The sequence below is a fragment of the Crinia signifera genome, chromosome 5 (assembly GCF_055691185.1).
Source record: "Crinia signifera chromosome 5, ASM5569118v1, whole genome shotgun sequence".
Classification (NCBI taxonomy): Eukaryota; Metazoa; Chordata; class Amphibia; order Anura; family Myobatrachidae; genus Crinia; species Crinia signifera.
The window spans coordinates 168,380,945-168,400,243 of NC_139221.1; the positions used below are offsets into that span (position 1 = coordinate 168,380,945).

Genomic DNA, 19,299 nt, shown 5'->3' on the forward strand with positions numbered 1-19,299 from the left:
GTGCTCCGCTCTCGGGGCAGTGACGACTGCCCCGAGAGCGGAGCACAGGTGAGAAGTGAGAACAGTGGGTATAAATATGTGCACTGTGATTTGGTTATCCCTGAGAACGAGCTTAAGTGCTCGAAACAATTGTCGGATTGCCTGTTGGTGAATAAAGCCTTACACTGATTGTGAAAATTCTCAGAGTGACGCCTTTGCTTCGTGCTATGGTATATATATATATATATATATATATATATATATATATATATATATATATATATATATATATGTATATCTACAGTATATATAATTTCTTTATGAAACACAATTAAATAGGTCTTCATCGCTGAATGATTCACCCTGCATTTCAAAACAAACTTTACAGAATATCCTTATTCAAAAATATTAAGCTGTGTAGGATAATAAAAGTATTTTTACCTATTAAAATATTCTGTATAATGTCAATCTCTTAAATTATTTACAAAAAATAAACATTATACAAGATAAAACAGTATCTTTTTTCCTTTATACATGCATTTTTTGTTTAACTGTCACTAGTTTTGGCCCATTATTTGAAATGCAGTTGGACATTTCCGCCTGCCATAAGAACGCAGTAGAATGTAAGATGACAGAAGGCACTGAATAGGCCTAGTCCAGTAGTCTGATGAACACGAAACACTCAGAGCTCTGTCATCAGAAGTCTTTTCATCAGCTTTTCTCTTTCAAGTTCTCGTCTGAGTGCCTCTGAACTGAAAAAGAAACGTGGACAATGTGTAAATATGAATGCAGAACACGATTAAATATCTCATACACAGCATAACATTTTTGACCAAGATTTATAGATATTTTTTAACCAACATTTGGCTGACAGCAATCTTTCTTAATCTGAAAGGGTTAATTTAGGGATAGGTTTGCCTGTATTTCCCAATTTCTGTATGATTTTAGTTTAAAGTGTATGAAATGTCAATATCATATTTCTTAAGGAAAACTGCCATTGCAGAAGCCTAACCCTATCCCCCTCTCCTCTCAGCCTGACCCTAACCTTCCTTGCTAGCGCCTTAACCATACCCCAGCTTATCCTCTGGCCGCACAGCCTAACCCTAAACCCTTTTCTTGGTGAATATCCCTAACCTTCCCCTCCCTGTAGCCTAACCCTATCCTTCCCTCCTTGAAGCCTAACTCTAAATCCCCCCCTCCCCACTAGTGCCTCAACCTAACCCCCCCCCCTCTCTACACTCTGACCCTAACCTGCCCCAGCATACAGTACTAAAGATAGGGATGTCTGCTGTCATCCTGATTCTTTCAGAGTTTTGGCACCTCTCTTCTGAATGCAGTCAGAATTCTGGCGTTTGCATACTGAAGACTGGGATCTTGACTGTATCCTGTTACATGACTATGGAGAGGTGAGTATTAAACTATGGAAGCAGTGTTTAGGTATAGGGGCCTGTGTGCACTGCACACATTGTACCAATTATAGAAAAACCTATGCTTGCAGGTTATTAAACAGCAGCAACAGTACAGTGGAGTTGATATCAGCGGATATCAGTGGTAAAGTGGCACTGAGTAGTCAAATTCTTTTGGAGCTAAGTTCTGCACAGCTATGGAGCACTGTGACACTGTGATAGAGTCAATGGCACTGGGTCATGCATGTGCAGTGACATTATCCTGCTACGGGTCAACACTAAGGAGAAAGTGCAGTAGCACACTACTTTCCTACATAAACTGCATGCAGTTTATGAAAAAATGGAAAAAATTTCACTATCATGGGAGAAATATAGGTGGTCATGAAGGGCGACATCATCGACTGCAACTGCTGAGCTATCTGGCCATTAAGAATATATTACAATATATTATTGATAATTATACATTCCTTTTTACTCAAAAAAACTACAATTAAATAAACAAGGTTGCTTCACCATTCTGTTACGTGTCCAATGGACACTGCAGAAGTGTCAGGGTCACGCGCTAAAAAAAATCAAATAATATAAATACTGTATAAAACCAAAAATGTATCTTCCTGATGTTCATGCTTTAGCACTAACAGTGCACAGGATGTACTATAACCCAGATGTTAGTCTATACCTGTCTACCAGTGAGAGGTGGGACGAGTGAGTGGTCTGCATTGCTTGTGCTTGATTCAGTAGTTGCTTGCCAGGAACCATGTGAATGGCTGGTGACAACCTCTTAGGCGACGGTAGTGCGGAGGAGTATTGTTGCAGTGGAGTCTCCAATAAATCTATCTGGAAGAAGAAAGAAAACTATACATAGGTTTTGCTCAGAAAACATACCAGAGCCAAGGGCTGGCTTATTAAATACTGGCAGCATAAAGAAGGTTATTTTATGATTCCCACCTCTTTTTCAGAACTCTTGTGACCATATTGATTACCTCCTTATATGATAAATATACACATTCTCTAGCAGACTAATCCAGTCGAGGTGTTTACTGAGTAGCTAAGGCTTCTAGTTTGACGTCCAAATCAATTTAATTAGGGAATTCTTAGCACAGTAAACTCATGGCTCTCACACAATAACCCATATAAATTGGGTTATTTACCTCTAATCTTTGGGTTACCTTGAGCAGTAAGCCCCAGAGGGGGTGAATTTAATGCAGATTTTACCACGCAGTCCCTGCTGCTGTTTGGAAAAAGTGCACCCACGGAGTTTACCGCATATGGTAGCAGGACTAACTGAAGCATTAAGATACAAATTAGGGATGCCAATCCCGGGGCATTTTTTCAATCCCGGGAATCGGGATTGAAAAATGCTCAATCCCCGGGATCCCGGGATTGGCACCCCTAAAAGAAAACTGCCCCTAAACCCCACATTTACTTACATTAGGGGAGGGGGCATCAGCAGATATGACGGGGGCGGCAGCGGTGCTGAGGCAGCGGGTATGATGGCGGTGGCCAGAGGCACTTGAGAAACTGCATACTGCCGGGAAAGGTCAGGCGGTGAGAGGGTTCCGGCGCTGGAGGTGCGGCGCTGCGGCCTGCGCAGCGTGACCTATGACCTAACCCCCTGCGCAGGCCGCACGCCGGGTCGGGAACAGCTGGGCAGCGTCTGAGAGGGTGCTCAGACGCTGCCCGGCATTAGACTGTGCATGCGCAGTCTAATCCCGAAATCCCGGGATTCTCCAATCCCGAGATTGAAATCCCGGACATTTTGGGGCCAAATCCCGCCGATCCCGGGATTGGCCACCCTACTACAAATAAAATGTTGTTTGAAGCAAGTACAGGTTTTTTTGCTGAAATCAAAACCTTTATATACAAATAATTTTACTAATATGCAAATCGTAAACCTTCTTACGTGTCAAAAAAGCTATTTGTCTCTGGAACACCCTCAGACAATAACAATTAATACAGGACCCCAGCAAGATACCGCAGAATGGTCACCACATACAGTATGTGATTGTGTGGTCAGTAGACCACAAATCCATGGCAGCATTGCGGGGGCACTAAGCGATACAAGTAGTCTGAAGTAAAAGACAATTCTACATGTATTTCAGACTTCTTGGATCATTGACTGAGAGATCAGAGAAGTCATCCTCAGCATGCTGAGATGGTCGGGACCCACTTTGAGGACAGGATCCTCAGTTTGAGAATCGCTGTTATAGACCATCTATATCGGGCCGGTGCTAGGGTGTCCGGCGCCCTCCTGCAAACCATAAATTTTGCGCCCCTGCCATTGCAACAAGCTGCAGCCCGATTGTGGGAGCGTATGTAATATGCGATCCTATGGAGGATCTCGGGTGCATGTACATGTATGCATACACCATCTCAGTGCTGTGTCCGCAAAATGTTGCAGGCACTAAAGGTGCCCATACCTGCTGCGAGAATCGCATACGTTATGGGCTAGATGCGCGATGCGATCCAAAAGCAGTACAAAAAGTATTTGCTGCACATACTTTTTGTACTGTGCGATGCGATGCCCACAGGAGCGCACATCGCATTGCACGCTGCTATTGCAGCGTGTATGGCCATCTTTAGGCCATCTTTAGGCACATAACCCAGCCCAAGTGTCTAAATTAATATGAAAAAAAATCTACAATGGTACTTGTGGATTATCACGGCTCCCATCGCATGCCATCGCATGCCATATGTAGTGGCATGCGATGGCATGCGATTGGATACGATTTTTAAAAAAATTACATGCAATCGCATCGCCTGCGATTTAATTGCATGCGATTTGATTGCATGCGATCGCATGCGATTTTTAACAGAAATGCATCCAAATGCATTGAAATTTGTATCAAACATGTTCAATGGCCCCCAAATGTCATTTTTCAGGCTGTACCACCCCCACTATCAACGCGAACCCGAAGCGTGGCGAGCATAGCGAGCCCGCGAGGGGTGGCGGTACGCGTCCTACGACCTTTTCATACCCCCACTATCCACGTCGGCGTGGAGTTGAGAATAGAGAAGTGTGGCGAGTGCAGCGAGCCACCGAGCCCGAAGCGTGGCGAGGGGACGCGGACACCTGTGAAGCCCGCTAGGGGACGCGTATACCTGTGGCTTCGGGCATGGTGGCTCGCTGCGCTCGCCACACTTTCTATTCTCAACTCCACGCCGACGTGGATAGTGGGGGTATGAAAAGGTTGTAGGACGCGTACCGCCGCCCCTCACGGGCTCGCTGCGCTCGCCACGCTTCGAGATCGCGTTGATAGTGGGGGTGGTACAGCCTGAAAAATGACATTTGGGGGCCATTGAACATGTTTGATACAAATTTCAATGCATTTGGATGCATTTCTGTTAAAAATCGAATGCGATGCAATATTTTACCATACGATGCACATGGTGGGAGCCGTGATTGTCCACAAGTACCTCTACAATTATTAAAAAATGTGTTATAAACATGTATAATAAAAGACTCACTGTTCTTTTGCTGTTTAACTCTTGTGCAGTCCCTCCTCTTCTATCTCAGGGTTGCCTACCCTCCCGGAATGGCCGGGAGGGTCCCGAAAATCGGGTCACCCTCCCAGCCCCCCGGAAAGGTGGCCAACCCTCCCGGATTCTGGGGGACCCCCGCTCCCCCCCCCCCTGATTGCGGCTCTCCCCCCTGACCGCAGCGTTTAAATTACCTTATGTCTGCAGATCTTCGGGGAGGGTGCGGAGCAAAAGCATCATAATCGTGTCATTTATCTCCGCCCCCTTCACGAAGATAGGCAAATTTAGTAACTTTCCTTCGTGGGGGTGGGGCTTAATGATGTCACATTTAAGCCCCGCCCTCAAGCTCCTGCTGAAAGTCTCCTCTCCGGGCTTCTCCCGGAGAGAAGCTTTTAAAAGTCAGCAACCCTGTTCTATCTGCGTAGGCAGGACGCTGAGGATGCCATTACACCCCTCTCGTGACTGAGGGGGAAAGGAGAGGAGAGAAGGAGGAGATGGAAGAAGAGGGGAGGAGATAGATGGGGCGGAGTGTGAAGGACTGGCAGTGGCACTGGCACAGCACACTGAGAAGAGGGAAAGAAGGGGATGCGGCGCTGCTGCCTGTTCGTCATATGATTGACAGCTGACAGGTGCAGGGAGCAATGGGTAGGGGGTGGATCCGGACATGACATGTCATCCAGGAATTCACAGACAGCGCTACATGCCTCAGCGCAAGTGTCCGTGAGGAAGAGGGGGCACGTCGCAGGAGGAGGACAGTGTGTGCGCGGTGCAGGGAGCTGCTCAGCCTCTCCATACTGCCGTTCCCGCTGTCAGACAGGCACTGAGGGCGGCGTGCAGGCTGTGTGCACTCACTGTGCAGGGAGCAGCTCTTTATACTGCCGCCCGCCAGCTGTCAGACAGGCGCTGCGGGCGGCGTGCAGGAGGCAGTGACAGTGAGGGCTGAGGCAGCTTTAGCAGAGCAGGGAGGGAGACCGCGCCTTTTCAGCATGGCGCCTCCCTGCTTTGCAGGAGCTGCTGAGTGGGTAGCGCCGGCCCTGTTGGTAAATATTAATACTCAGGGGTGGGGTCCTGGGGTGCACACCAATTGAGAGGTGCGACCCTGCGGAGACCTTTCAGTAGAACTGCATACAAAGTCAAAGGTGCAGGTGCACAAATCAAACTCCCAATTTAAAATTTTGCAATAAAATTTTGCATTTTTAGCGAGGTTCTTCGCTTATTTATGGCCATAAGTAACGGCTTGCCCACCGCGTCCAGGTGACCTCATAAGTCGGGCATTGTTAGGGACTTGCCCGACTAATGAGGTCACCTGGACGCGGTGGGCAAGCCGTTACTTATGGCCATAAATAAGTGAAGAACCTCGCTAAAAATGCAAAATTTTATTGCAAAATTTTAAATTGGGAGTTTGATTTGTGCACCTGCACCTTTGACTTTGTATGCAAATATTAATACTCTATTACATAAATTATTCAGTGTATAAAAAGAGTAATGTTTACATTAATGTCCAGGGTCTTCCCAAGACACCAGATCTTGCTCCATTGTTTTGATTGTGATTGTGTCTCCATTGAGTGGGAGATTGTGGTATTTGGAACCCTCCTTTAGAAATTTTACATTTGTCACTGTTGCGCGGACATATCAGTAACATAATTACTGGTATAGGGAATGGCACTCGAGGTCCTTGGGACAGATGCAATAAGCTTCAAAAAGTGATAAAAAGGAGGGTGATAACAACCAGCCAATCAGCTCTACCTGCCATGTCACAGACTGTGTTTGAAAAAATATCAGGCAGGAGCTGATTGTTTGGTTGTTTATTATACCCCTTTTACACCAAGGAATAACCCAGGTTGGACCCAGGTCAGACCCAGGTCAGCATTGGTGTAAAAGGGGCTGTGTAAATGGTCCCAACCCAGGTTGGGACATCCAGGTAATGCTGAAAGGATACCAGAAGTGCTGGACGCCTTTCCACAGTGCGCTGCAGTGGCAAAAGACAGCAGCCAGGAAGGATACGGGCAGTGCACACAGAAATCATAATTTGATGCAGTATCATTTATATTATTATTATTATTATTTTGGGGGGGGGGGCGGAGCACATGGGAGATTCGGTCTGCTGCTGCAGTGGAAGGGGCTGGGGAGAGCACATGGATGATGCTGAACTTTTATACCGCTATGTGTGCTTGAGCACTGAATAAAACTTTTTGAAAAAATATTTTACAAAATAAACAAACCAACATTTTTCAATGCTAACTTGTCATGTCTTTTAATTTTTATTTTAAATCATTGAGGGAAGGTTAGCTGGCAGTTTATCAGTCCTAAAATGGACATTTTTAATGTCATCCATAGGGAAAAGCAGTGCTGACCCAGGTTCAGTGTAAATGGCGCAGACCTGGGTCTGACCTGGGTCACAGTGCTGTGTAAATGGGGTATGAAGCTGGGTCCAACCCTGGAAACTCCTGTGTTCAAAGACCAGGGTCCGACCAAGGATTTTGGTGTAAAAGGGGTATTACTCTCCATTTTATCACTTTTTGAAGCAAGATGGCCATCGCTGCCTTTGCCATCGATGGCAAATGTGCAACTGGCCATCGATAATGTAAAGCTGGTCATACATTATGTTTTACTGATTGGCCTATGGGCCAATCAAAACACGTGAGCAGGGCTTCGCGGGTGTCAGGGGCGGAGCTATGCTCTGTGGCCCGGCACTTTGAAAAATAAAAATAAAATATAAATTTTGCTGTCCCATCGATGTAGGGAAACCATCTGGTTCTTCCCGATCGATGGCAAAAGTATTCAACATTGGCCATAAACCATCGATGATTTTGCATAATCGATGGTCGATGGTCATCCCTATGACGCATCTGGCGCCTTGTCTGTCAGGCTTAAGCTTATAGGGTCTGTGTGCAACATTTGTTGCTTTGTTTGGTGGGTGACCCGTCTCTAGCAATCAGACAGATATTTCAAGCTTGCTCCATTCCCAAGAATATTATAATTACAATAATAACTTCAAAAGTTAATTTACATAAGGAACACAGAAAGATATATATCAACCATAATCACACTTACAGATGGAATGCAGCTCATGCTTGCGGGGGCTGGCGATAGAATCGCCAGCCCCCGCCAGACATCGGAAGGGGTTGCGCTGGTCTCTGTCGCTCCCCGCCGCCTCACCGCTGGTCCCCATCATTCGCCGCCACCCCCTGCACCCCTCCTAACCCTGTCCGTCTCCCTGAAGCGGAGACACGCAGGGTCCGGCCACCCAGCCACTTGCGCATCCCAGTCAAATATTATTATTATTATTATTAACAGGTTCTTATATAGCGCACACATATTCCACAGCGATTTACAGAGAATAATTATGCGCAAAAACACAAGCACAAGAAAGTTAGGACAAGTACATGGTTAATATGGGTAGTTGCATCAGGGGACAGAACACTGGAGCAATTATCAGGGTGGCAAAGGTTTATGCATTCTAATAAAGGCACATGAGGAGAGAGGGCCCTGCTTGTGAGAGCTTACATTCTAAAGGGGAGGGTTAGACAGACAGGGGTGACACAGAAGGGGAAGAAGTGAGCATAAACAGTAGGTTAGGATGAGAGATGGTCAGGTTTTATGCAGGAGGGTGGGAAGAGGTCAGCTTAGACTTTGATATTTTAAGTCTAAAAAAGCGCTGGGTCATCCAGGAGTAGATAGCAGAGAGACAGTTGGAGATATGAGTGAGGATAGAGAGAGAGAGGTCAGGATGGGAGCGGTAGATTTCAGTATTATCAGCATAGATGTAATAGTGGAAGTTGAGTGAGCAAATGAGCTCACCCAGCCCAGAGAGGACGTGTAGAGATAGAGAAGAGGACCAAGAATAAAATGGGGGAAACCTACTAACAATGGAAGAGCAGAAGATGGAAATGAAGTCTCTCTCCGCCAGCGGGGACATTCTGGCAAGCGCTGGCAGTAAATGAGAGGGGCTCCATCTGTATAAACATGATGGTGTATGTCATGTTTTAAAAAAAATTCTGATGCAGTCTATATATAAGTGATACTAATACTAGTTAAAAGCCTGGGGGGGGGGGGGTAATTTCTCGTTGGTACCGTTGCCCCTCAATTCTCTCAAAAATGTTCGCAAGTGCCTCAGCAACTTGCTGGAGATGCGATCCGGATATTGGTTCTCCATTACATAATTGGTGGACATGCCCGATACTTCAGCCCTTCTGTAATAGTGTGATCTCGACCACAAGGGAAATAGTAGGCCCCACAAGCTTCAAACAGTCCAGAATTTTGGCTACTGAACTTGCATCCAGTTTCTCTACTGAAATATAAAAAAATCTGTTTTTAAAATACCTTAACAGTGCAGCCAAAGCAGTCATACCAGTTCATTTGAGATCTACCTCTCCCCCTTCCTTTCATATTGGTTTAAGATACTTGAATGGTATAGGGCAATTGATGATATTATACTATACTCCTCAGACAAATTCCATACTTATTCTATGATTTGGTTTCCCTGAATAGAGTTCTGTGAAACAGATAATTATAAGAACTTGGCTAATGTTACTTAGCTTCTACTACTGTATGTCATGTGCTTCAACACATCACATATGCATTAGATCACAACACAACCTTCTTAGGATATTCATATAACCCATCTTTCCCTAAACTTTCTTTTCCTTCTTCTCTTCTGTCTTTCTTTTTGCTATATGCTTTAAATCATTATTATATTTTACAGTTTACTTCACGTTACATGTTTACACAATAAGATTAAGGTAACTTTGTTGCTGGATAAATACAGTATATTCCTGTATAACAAGGTCTATGATATTGCATATTAGATTACAATATTTTTACTCATTTTTGTTTGCTGGATGTAATACTGTAAGACCATAATATTTTATTATTGTTAATATTAATGTAACTATGTAACTGTATACTTGGTTTTCTGTATACAAGTTAAAATATAATGCATAAAAAAAGCCTGTATAAATGATGGCTTGGTCCCTATCTGTTCCTACCTCCAATCTCTGGGCCTTATTCTGGTTCACTCTTAAGGCCCCCATACATCGAGGCGATTTGGTCCGATTTCGGCCGATTGCGACCAATCAGCCTGTTAAAACGGACCAAATCGCCTCCTCCTGACATGCCGTTGGGTCCGATGCACGGTCCCATGCGCATCAGACCCGACTAGGTGGTCAGACCGTCAGGCCGTCTGACCACCCATTCCTCCAGGTGGCGAGGCGGACGGGAAGCAGGGATGCATGCAATCCATCACAACGGATCGCATGTGTCCCTGCTGTCGGGTGTCCGTACACTGCTGCGTGACGACACAGGCAGTGTATGGGCACCTTTAGAGGCAAATTCCTTCTCAAATGGACAAAACCATGTGCACTGCAGGTGGGGCAGATATAACATGTGCAGATTTGGGTGGGGTTTTTCTTCAAAGTGAGATCTATATTGCAGTGTAAAAATAAAGCAGTCAGTATTTTCCCTGCACAGAAACAAAATAACTCACCCATATCTAATTCTATCTGCACATGTTATATCTGCCCCACCTGGAGTGCACATGGTTTTGTCCATTTGAGAAGGAATTTGCCTCTAAGAGTAAACCAGAATAAGGTCCTCTGTCTTCACAGCTCCCTCTCTCCATTTCCAGCAAGTTTGAAGCAGATCATTTTTCTTTTACTTTCTATATATAACAATATCTTTCAAATAGGCTGCAGTATAATTTTGATGAGGATGATATACCTGGTCCATTAACCTCTAAAAACAGGCTGGGGCACCCAGTATAGAGGACTTATGTTACAAATGTGACCCAGTAGTGTCTAAACAAATAAGAGTACCACTCACAAAGACACAAATAAGTGGCAAGCAGAGACTGATTTTTTAATAATATCTTTATTCTTTACACAAGTTAATTCTTTCTTATTAACACATCTTTCTACACTTTGTTTTTTATACTCTGCTCCAATATAGGACTCCAAAGTACCAATGATGTAAGGTACTAATTAATATGTACCCAAGCAGGATTAAATAATTGATCAGACTGAAGGTGACTTTTTTTTTATTATTACTCATTAATAAAGAAAAATAATCATCTAAAAATTGGTAGGGGAGGGAGGAGTGCATCTTGAGAAACTGATTTCTGCTCTCTTTTTTTGAGGCTGGGGCAACCGGTAAGTCGAAGGGCATTGTTTTGAATTGAAATAGGTCTAACGGAGTGGAGAAAGCAGTCTTCTTCTTAGCTTCCTCCTTTAACTCAATCTGCCAATACCACTTGGCAAGGTCAAGGGTAGAAAAATATCTAGCTGAACCTAACCTGCCAAACAGATCATCAACCTTTGGCATCAAATTTTGAGACCTTGTTAACTTTTCAGAATTCTATACCTTGGATAACATCTGGCTTCAGGACCAACACAATAGGGCTACACCAGTCACTAAACTAAATCTCAATGACCCCTAATTTCAACATATCTTTTACTTCCTTGATTACTTAAACTTGTTACCCCATTGGAAGCCTATAAGGTCTTTGTCTAACAACTAAGCTTAGTGGGGTTTTATGATGTAATGTAAGACTAAATTGGTTCTCTCTGGTTTATAAAAATAAATCTCAGAACTTTTTAAGAAGGTTCCCCAAGGGAGGTTTCAAATTGTCTAGATCTAGATGTCCAAGGGTAGAAGAGGCCACATCCAACTGTGGAACCTGTGGACCAAGTATGGCCATTAGCAGGGTCTACAAAAAAAAACTGGTAGATCTGCCTACCTCCACAGGAGTCAGGTTGAGATATCTCATACTTTACATCCCCAAGCTTTCTTATCAATTTAAATTGCCCCTGCCACCTTTCTAGTAGTTTACCTCTCCAAAGGTCACTGCAGGCACTTGTTCCTCTGGCAATACAAAGGCCTGGAAGTGAGTCCAGTCATGACTTACTGGTAACCACAGACAAACACCCACATGTAACAGTCTTTTTCCTGATCATCAAAGGCACCACAATGGTGACAATGATGGTAGGAAAGGCATGAACATTTCCATGTACACAAACTAGTTCATGGGGCAACAACAACTATGGGACAACAGATCCCTTTGTATCAGGGTAGTAGCAGATCCAGAGTTCACCAAACACTCAACCAAACTATTCCTGAATTGTACATGTATCTGGATCCTAGGCGGGAGAGCATAAGTCTATAATGCTGTAAAGACACCAGAGATAGAACAAGCCATCTGCAGACATACCACTTTTGGTGCCCATCTTGGCCACATAAGGAACAAACCTGTGCTGGGAATGTTGGGGAATTTGCGAGCTCTGAATCTCCAATTTTCAGGGAAAGGAGCAGCCAATGCCTTCCCTGAAAAATCTGAAAACCCTCTTTATGCATATCAAAGAGAGGAGCTATGGGCATCAATTTCTCTGAGGCCAGCGTCTGAGAGGGCGTCTGGCATCTATCCGGATCCTGATGTGGGGACATTTTACCCCAAGACAATGGTACCTGGAGATTCCAGCATAATTAAAGTAGAAAGGTTCTCCATACCTTCCTGGCACCAGCAATGCATTTTCCACTAGCGGGTCTGCAGAGTCTAAAGAGTCAACTGGACCCAGTAAGCAATCTTGGCAGGAAGGAAAGCAGTACTTTGTTCCAAGGTGATCAAATCTACTAGATTTATTTTGGTCTGATTAGAGCCACTTAACTCTAATATTGAAATTGATATAATGAATAATATAAATGGTGCATCTGGTATTATTCAGTGTCTGTCTGGATGAAACTAAGCCCACTTGGTTGGGGTGAATGAGAGTAGGGAGGATCGGGTTGATTCTGTTGGTGAGTACTATAGAGAATTTTTTTTAACTGGTATTAAGAAGTGAGATCAGGTGATAGTTAGTTACAGATTGAGGGTCTTTGTTAGGTTTAGGTGTAACTGTGATCATGGCCTTAGTAGTATCTGGATGAAATGGAGTTTCTTCAGGTTTAGGGGCAGATTTATTAAGCTTGGAGAAGAGATAAACTGGAGATAAACCGGAGAAAAGGTAAAAGGAGATAAAGCACCAGCCAATCAACTCCCAACTGTCTTTTTCAAACACAGCTGATTGGCTGTGCTTTATCTCCTTTTACCTTTTCTACGCTTTATCTCTAGTTTATCTCTTCTCCAAACTTAATAAATCTGCCCCTTAGTTTGAACATCTGCTATAGGTGGGGTACTTGGGAGGACTGGAATGTTTTATAATAAGACATTGACAAACCATGTGGACACAATGCTTTGGATTGTTTTTGCATTTTAAGAGCTAATAGTCTTTCATCTTCAGTTATAGATCTATTTAGGCCCGTTGAGGTAATTGGATCGATGCTAGGGAGGTTGCATGAGGAGAGATAATCAGAGACAGAAGGATTTGTTGAAGAAGGTAGCTATCGAGAGCAAGAGAGATTATAGAGACATTTTTAAATAGATCTTACAAAGGGAGTTCATAGTGATCAGGTTATTCTATAGAAACCTTTGTTGTCAGTGGCATAACAATAGCCCAGGGAAGGAAAGAGATCAATTCTCAGTTTCAAGGATTTTATTCAAACATTCAAGTGCATAGGTGATCAGTGAACTGGATAAAATTCGGTACCTGAACAGCGGTATATGGCCACTAACCGCAGACGAGGTCACCCAACAAGGACAGGATCGCCATACTCTCTCTCCACCGATGTGTTTCGACAGGCTAGGCTGTCTTTTTTCATGGCTTGTAGGTACCAAATTATTATCCAGTTCACTGATCACCTTTGCACTTGAATGTTTGAATAAAATCCTTGAAACTGAGAATTGATCTCTCATTTTATGCCATTGACCATCGCATACCAATTTCTGATAAGGATTAGAGACACCTAATTGAAGGTCATCCCAGAAAAGATACCTTTATGAGAGCAATCATCTTTTTTCACATGTGAGTGAGGTACGACATTTGACCACATGAATATTTGAGGTGTGGGTTTCCTATCTATCCACACTACATTGGTGTCCCTGACTGTCATAAAGATACCTTGATACGTTTGAGCACCACCACCATTGTGTGAGTGAGGGTATGCTATCTATAATCAGGCTACCTCTTCCTGTGTTTTTTGAAATATAACCATTTAGCAATACACTTATACAATCTAGTCTAGTCTACGACTCCTACATGTTTATGAGGAACTCTGGACGTCAAAATACTCATTAAGAAAATGTGGAGATTGATGGTCTGACAAAAGATTCCAGCATCTATTCCCTTTCATCGTAAAACTTCCAATAATGCCAGCATTGGGGCTAATTGTATAGCCACGAAGGAGATAATTAGCTGTGGTACATTATCGCAGGTAATTGGAAATTGCTCTGAGGGGTGCATTTAGTAAGTATTGGCTTTTGCTAGCTCTCTTTCATGCTGCATTTAAATTAAAATAGAAATCAAGTTAATAGCTAAATAAATAAATAAGTAAACCCTGGGTTAAACCACACCAAGACGCAGTGGCTTCCAAAATAACGGCACTTTGTAAATTTACCCCTAAGTCACAAAATAAATTCACACAACTTATACATAGATACGTCATTAGAAGTGCAGACATCCTGAGATGCCTTAAAATGTCACGGGATACAGTCGGTTGGTCGACCTAAAGATGGTCGACAGTCATTAGGTCAACACCACTAGGTCGACATACTGCAAGGTTGACAGGCTCTAGGTCGACATGGGACAAGGTTGACAGGGCATTAGGTCGACACGATCATTAGGTTGACATGGTCTAGGTCAACATGGTCAGGGTTGACCAGCCAGGGGGTGAGGTGATGGGCAGGGGACCTTGTACACAAAGTGTCCCCCGGGTGTGGCATTTCCCCTGCTGGCTGTTGTAGCCAAGTACTAGTTGCAAAATAAAGGGGACCCCTATGTTTTCTGGCACCCAACTTTTTGGAAGCAGGACCAGTCCAAAAGTCTGATGCTGATTTCTTATTAGCCTGCGGCTGCGAATGTGGCACACATGTGTTGGAGATGCTTGCGCTCCCCATTCTCCCCAATGGATGCGCAACCATGTGAGATGGTCCTGCGTCCACGTTTGCCGTCTCCACAATTTTCGCACGTGCTTGAGAGTGGCTTCATCTGTACTAAGGGGAACATTTATGAAGATACCCGTTAGTAAGTATTCTGGTCACATATGCCCTTACTCAACAGGAAAAAAATCATGAAATTGGGTTTAATGAAACAATTTGTAAAATTATTGTCAGACAATTAATTTACATATATTTGTTGAACATTTGAACAAGACTAAAAGATCTTAATATGTATACTTTAGAGCAGAGAAGGGAAAGGGGGGACATGATAGAAACTTTCAAATATATCAAGGGCTTTAATAAGGTACAGGTGGGAGACATTCTTCACAGGAAGAGGAGCAACAGAACACGAGGACATGCACTGAAACTAGAGGGAGGAAGATTCAGGGGAAATGTGAGGAAGAATTACTTCACAGAAAGAGTAGTAGATAAGTGGAATAGCCTACCATCAGAGGTGGTAGACGCAAATACAGTAGTACAATTGAAACATGCTTGGGATAAGCATATTGATATCCTTACAAAAAAATAAGGATCAAATATGGTTTGAGGTAACATGTTTAAAAAAGGGGGCAGACTAGATGGGCCAAGTGGTTCTTATCTGCCGTCAAATTCTATGTTTCTATGGGCCTTATTTTGGTTCACTCTTTCTGACAAAATCCTTCTTAGATGGACAAAACCATGTGCACTGCAGGGGGGCAGATGTAAAATGTGCAGAGAGAATTAGATTTGGGTGAGTTATTTTGTTTCTGTGCAGGGTAAATACTGGCTGCTTTATTTTTACACTGCAATATAGATCTCACTTTGAAGTAAAACCCCACCCAAATCTAATTCTCTCTGCACAAGTTACATCTGCCTCACCTGCAGTGCACATGGTTTTGTCCATCTAAGAAGAAATTTGTCAGAAAGAGTGAACCAAAATAAGGCCCTATGTTTCTATGTTTCTATTTCTATCTCTTAGTATTGAAAAATGAAAGGGAGGAATTTTTGACGTACCACTGACACACCACTGGTGAAGGACCCACATTTTATTACATCTATGACTGAAACCGAATCTGAAGCATGGCTGAGTTATGTGTCTGTCATTCAGGAAATAATCCACAACATGCTAAAATGTTTCAACAAGGAAGGTGAAAACATTTGTTTAAAGTACTTTTTTTGAACAGCCATTTAGCTCCCTTTGCATCCAATCTAGGAGATTTAAGCGAAGAACAGGGTAAACGGTTCCACCAGGAAATTCAGGTTATGGAAGAAAGATATTAAGGAAGGTGTACAGTCTGCAGAGGGACTGCCCAAAAGAATGATACAATAGAGAATCAAAAAACAGTTCTCATAGCTTTAGAACATGTATGCATGTTATTATCCTAACATTTTACAAATCAAATTTAATCAGAATAAAAAAAAAAAATCTTTTTAACTATTTTTAACATTGCTTAATTACATGTTTTCATAAATATTAAAGACATATCCATATATAAAAACTAGAGCCAATTGGAAAATAAGCAGGGCATATTTAGGAGCATAAAATTAATTGAAATTGACTCTTAAATAAGAAAAACTGTTACCCGTGTAATCAATTTCAAACCAACCAATGCAGAGCCGGCCTTAGGCATAGGCAAACTATGCAATTGCCTAGGGTATTTGGAATGCCTAGGGGCATCAGCAGCTTCTGTTGAGTAAAATGATATGCAGCATGCCTATATTTTGTGTGTGGGTGAGGCTGTATCTGCATATGAAATAGTGTATTCATGGAAATCACTGTAACATAGCATTTCGTATTCAGGTACAGCCACAGTAGCACACAGAATATATTTATGCCACATATAATTTTAATCATCGGAAGCTCCTTGTGTGTGCTGGTCACATAACAATGCAAATAAGACGAATTTTCAGCAAAAAATGCACCCAACGTTAGCAGAACTGGCCAGGAGCTGCATGGCCTATTGAGGCAAGATGTATGAGGAAACATCTGTATCCAAGCAGAGGCAGAGGTCACAGTGTTAGCGGCTGTGTGAGTGCTGTCTGTGGGTGGGTTGGTTGTGCAATAGTGTTCGGCATATGTGTAAGGGGCATTATGTGTGTCATGTATAAATGCATTAATAATGTGCGACATATGTGTAACAGACATTTTGTGTGTCATGTGTATAAGGGCATTAATAATGTGCAACATATGAGTAAGGGGCATTATGTGTGTCATTATGTGTATGAAGGGCATTAATAAAGGTTGGAATAATGTGTAAGGGGCATTATGGTTATAAGGACATTAATAATGTGTGTAAGGGGAATTACTGTGTGGTATTATCAGGGGTGCCGAGAGAAAGGAGTAGGGGGTACAAATTACCCAGGCCAAAGTCTGATGGAAGGGCCCAGTGGGGGCCCCGGGCCCCCTCCCTTAAGTGACAGCAGCAGCTCTTCTCCTCTGCCCAGCACACACTGCTTTGTGCTGGGTTACAGTGTAGCCATGGAGGTGCTTAAAATACAATATTTTCTCAGGGTTTTTTCTAAGGGTATAATGTGAATAATGTGAGGAGTAATGTACATAAGGTAAAGTGGTACTACTGTGTGATGTTACGTGAATAAGGGACACCATTGCATGATATAATGTGAATAAAGTGGCACTACTGTGTGGCATAATTTGAATTGGGGTACTATTGGGTGGCCATGCCCCTTCCCAGCAAGAACACACCCCTGTTTGGGCTGCGCACCGAATGTGTGCACTATTTCTATTTAAAATATTGCGAGTAGGAGCACCAAAATGATGACTACTGTACTATGATGAGGGTTGATGGTGCTGGGAAAGGGGAGTGGGGTCAGAGGCGGAACTAGTGGCGGTGCTAGGGGGCACCAGCCAAAATCTTGCCTAGGGTGTCATTTAGGCTAGGGCCGGCTCTGCCAGCCAAAATATGAAACCATTAACACAAGGACTTTTTACTTTGAAACATCCAGCTTAATGACCAGTGCATCAGCCTTTGAGTTATCAACCACAATCTTGTGCTATCTGGAAAATCTAGGATATTACGGTCACCTACTATAAATGAAACTTCATGGTGACATTTGTGGACTGCAATGTGGCCACGTCCATGGTTTTGAGTACCTAAACACTGTAAGCAATTAGATGCACAACGTTAGAGTAGTGAAGATTTGTGGGGGTTTGTAGCCTGTAGGCATTACGGTGGCAAATATTTCACCACCATACGGCCAATGCTCTCGCAGTGAAGACTAGGGTGTTTTGTAGCATCCTGTCTACAGTGTGTACTGGTGTGGTGGGTGCAGGAGCACACAGTCTAAGGTTGTCTATCATCAGCTTTGTTTTTTTTGTAAAGCTGAATCTGCATGGGCAGTAGTGAGGAGTCAGAACTAGGGGTCAGGATGGAGGGTTAGGAAGCGCGTCAGCTTTATAGCGTGTAGGCCACGGTGTGAGGGTGCACATCAGTGTGATAGAGCGCAGGCTGAGGGAGCACATCAGTGTGATAGAGTGTAGGCTGCAGGGTGAGGCAGTGCATCAGTGTGATCAGGGCCGGCGCCACCACTAGGCAAATCTAGGCATTTGCCTAGGGCGCCGGCCACTGGAGGGCGGCATTTTGCCCCCCCCCCCCCGTGCCGCCCGTGTACCTGTCCTGCGGCGCTGTGTATTTAAAGCTGGCGGCGGAGGCAGCGGGGGTCCCTGCAGTCCATTAGAAATAACAAGCGCTATCCGCCGGGCTATGCGGAAGCGCTTCTGTTGTGAAAACTCTGGCAGCACGGCGCACGCTGACCTCAGCCAATCAGCGTGCTGCCAGTGTTTTCACAACAGAAGCGCTTCCGCATAGACCGGCGGATAGCGCTTGTTATTTCTAATGGACTGCAGGGACCCCCGCTGCCTCCGCCGCCAGCTTTAAATACACAGCGCCGCAGGACAGGTACCCCCCTCCCCCAGCACCGGACAGTGCCGCAGGACAGGTACCCCCCTCCCCCGGCACCGGACAGCGCTGCAGGACAGGTACCCCCCTCCCCCGGCACCGGACAGCGCCGCAGGACAGGTACCCCCCACCCCGACTCGCCTGGGGCGCTCCGGTGCCTTGCACCGGCCCTGAGTGTGATAGAGCACAGGCCGTAGTGTGAGGGAGTGCGTTGGTGCATTAGAGCACAGGCCATGGGGTGAGGGAGCACGTCAGTGTGATAGAGCGCAGTTCGCAGGGTGAGGGAGCATGTCAGTGGGATAAAGCTCAGGCCACAGGGTAAATGGGCACCGGGCGAGGGAGCTAGTCAATTTGATAGAGCATAGGCTGTAGAGTGAGGCAGTGTGAAGGTGTGATAGAGCACAGGCCACAGGGTGAGGGAGCACGTCAGTGAGATAGAGCTCAGGCCACAGGGTAAGTGGGCACCAGGCGAGGGAGCGCATCAATTGATAGAGCGTAGGCCACAGGGTCAGGT

The 19,299-nt window shown here is 44.3% G+C and overlaps 1 protein-coding gene across 2 annotated transcripts in view; it reads right to left on the reverse strand.

Annotated features, from left to right (window-relative positions):
* Window positions 1–241: 241 nt before the first annotated feature.
* The window catches only part of LOC146080710 (band 4.1-like protein 4B), a 189,813-nt gene continuing 170,755 nt past the window's right edge, over window positions 242–19,299 (reverse strand). For both annotated transcript variants that reach the window (XM_083188268.1, XM_083188267.1), the window contains 2 exons: window positions 2,065–2,222; window positions 242–731 (listed from right to left, as the gene is read on the reverse strand). In XM_083188268.1, coding sequence (XP_083044394.1) covers window positions 662–731; window positions 2,065–2,222 — 228 coding nt within the window. In that variant the 3' untranslated portion in view covers window positions 242–661. The remainder of the gene's footprint in view (window positions 732–2,064; window positions 2,223–19,299) is intronic.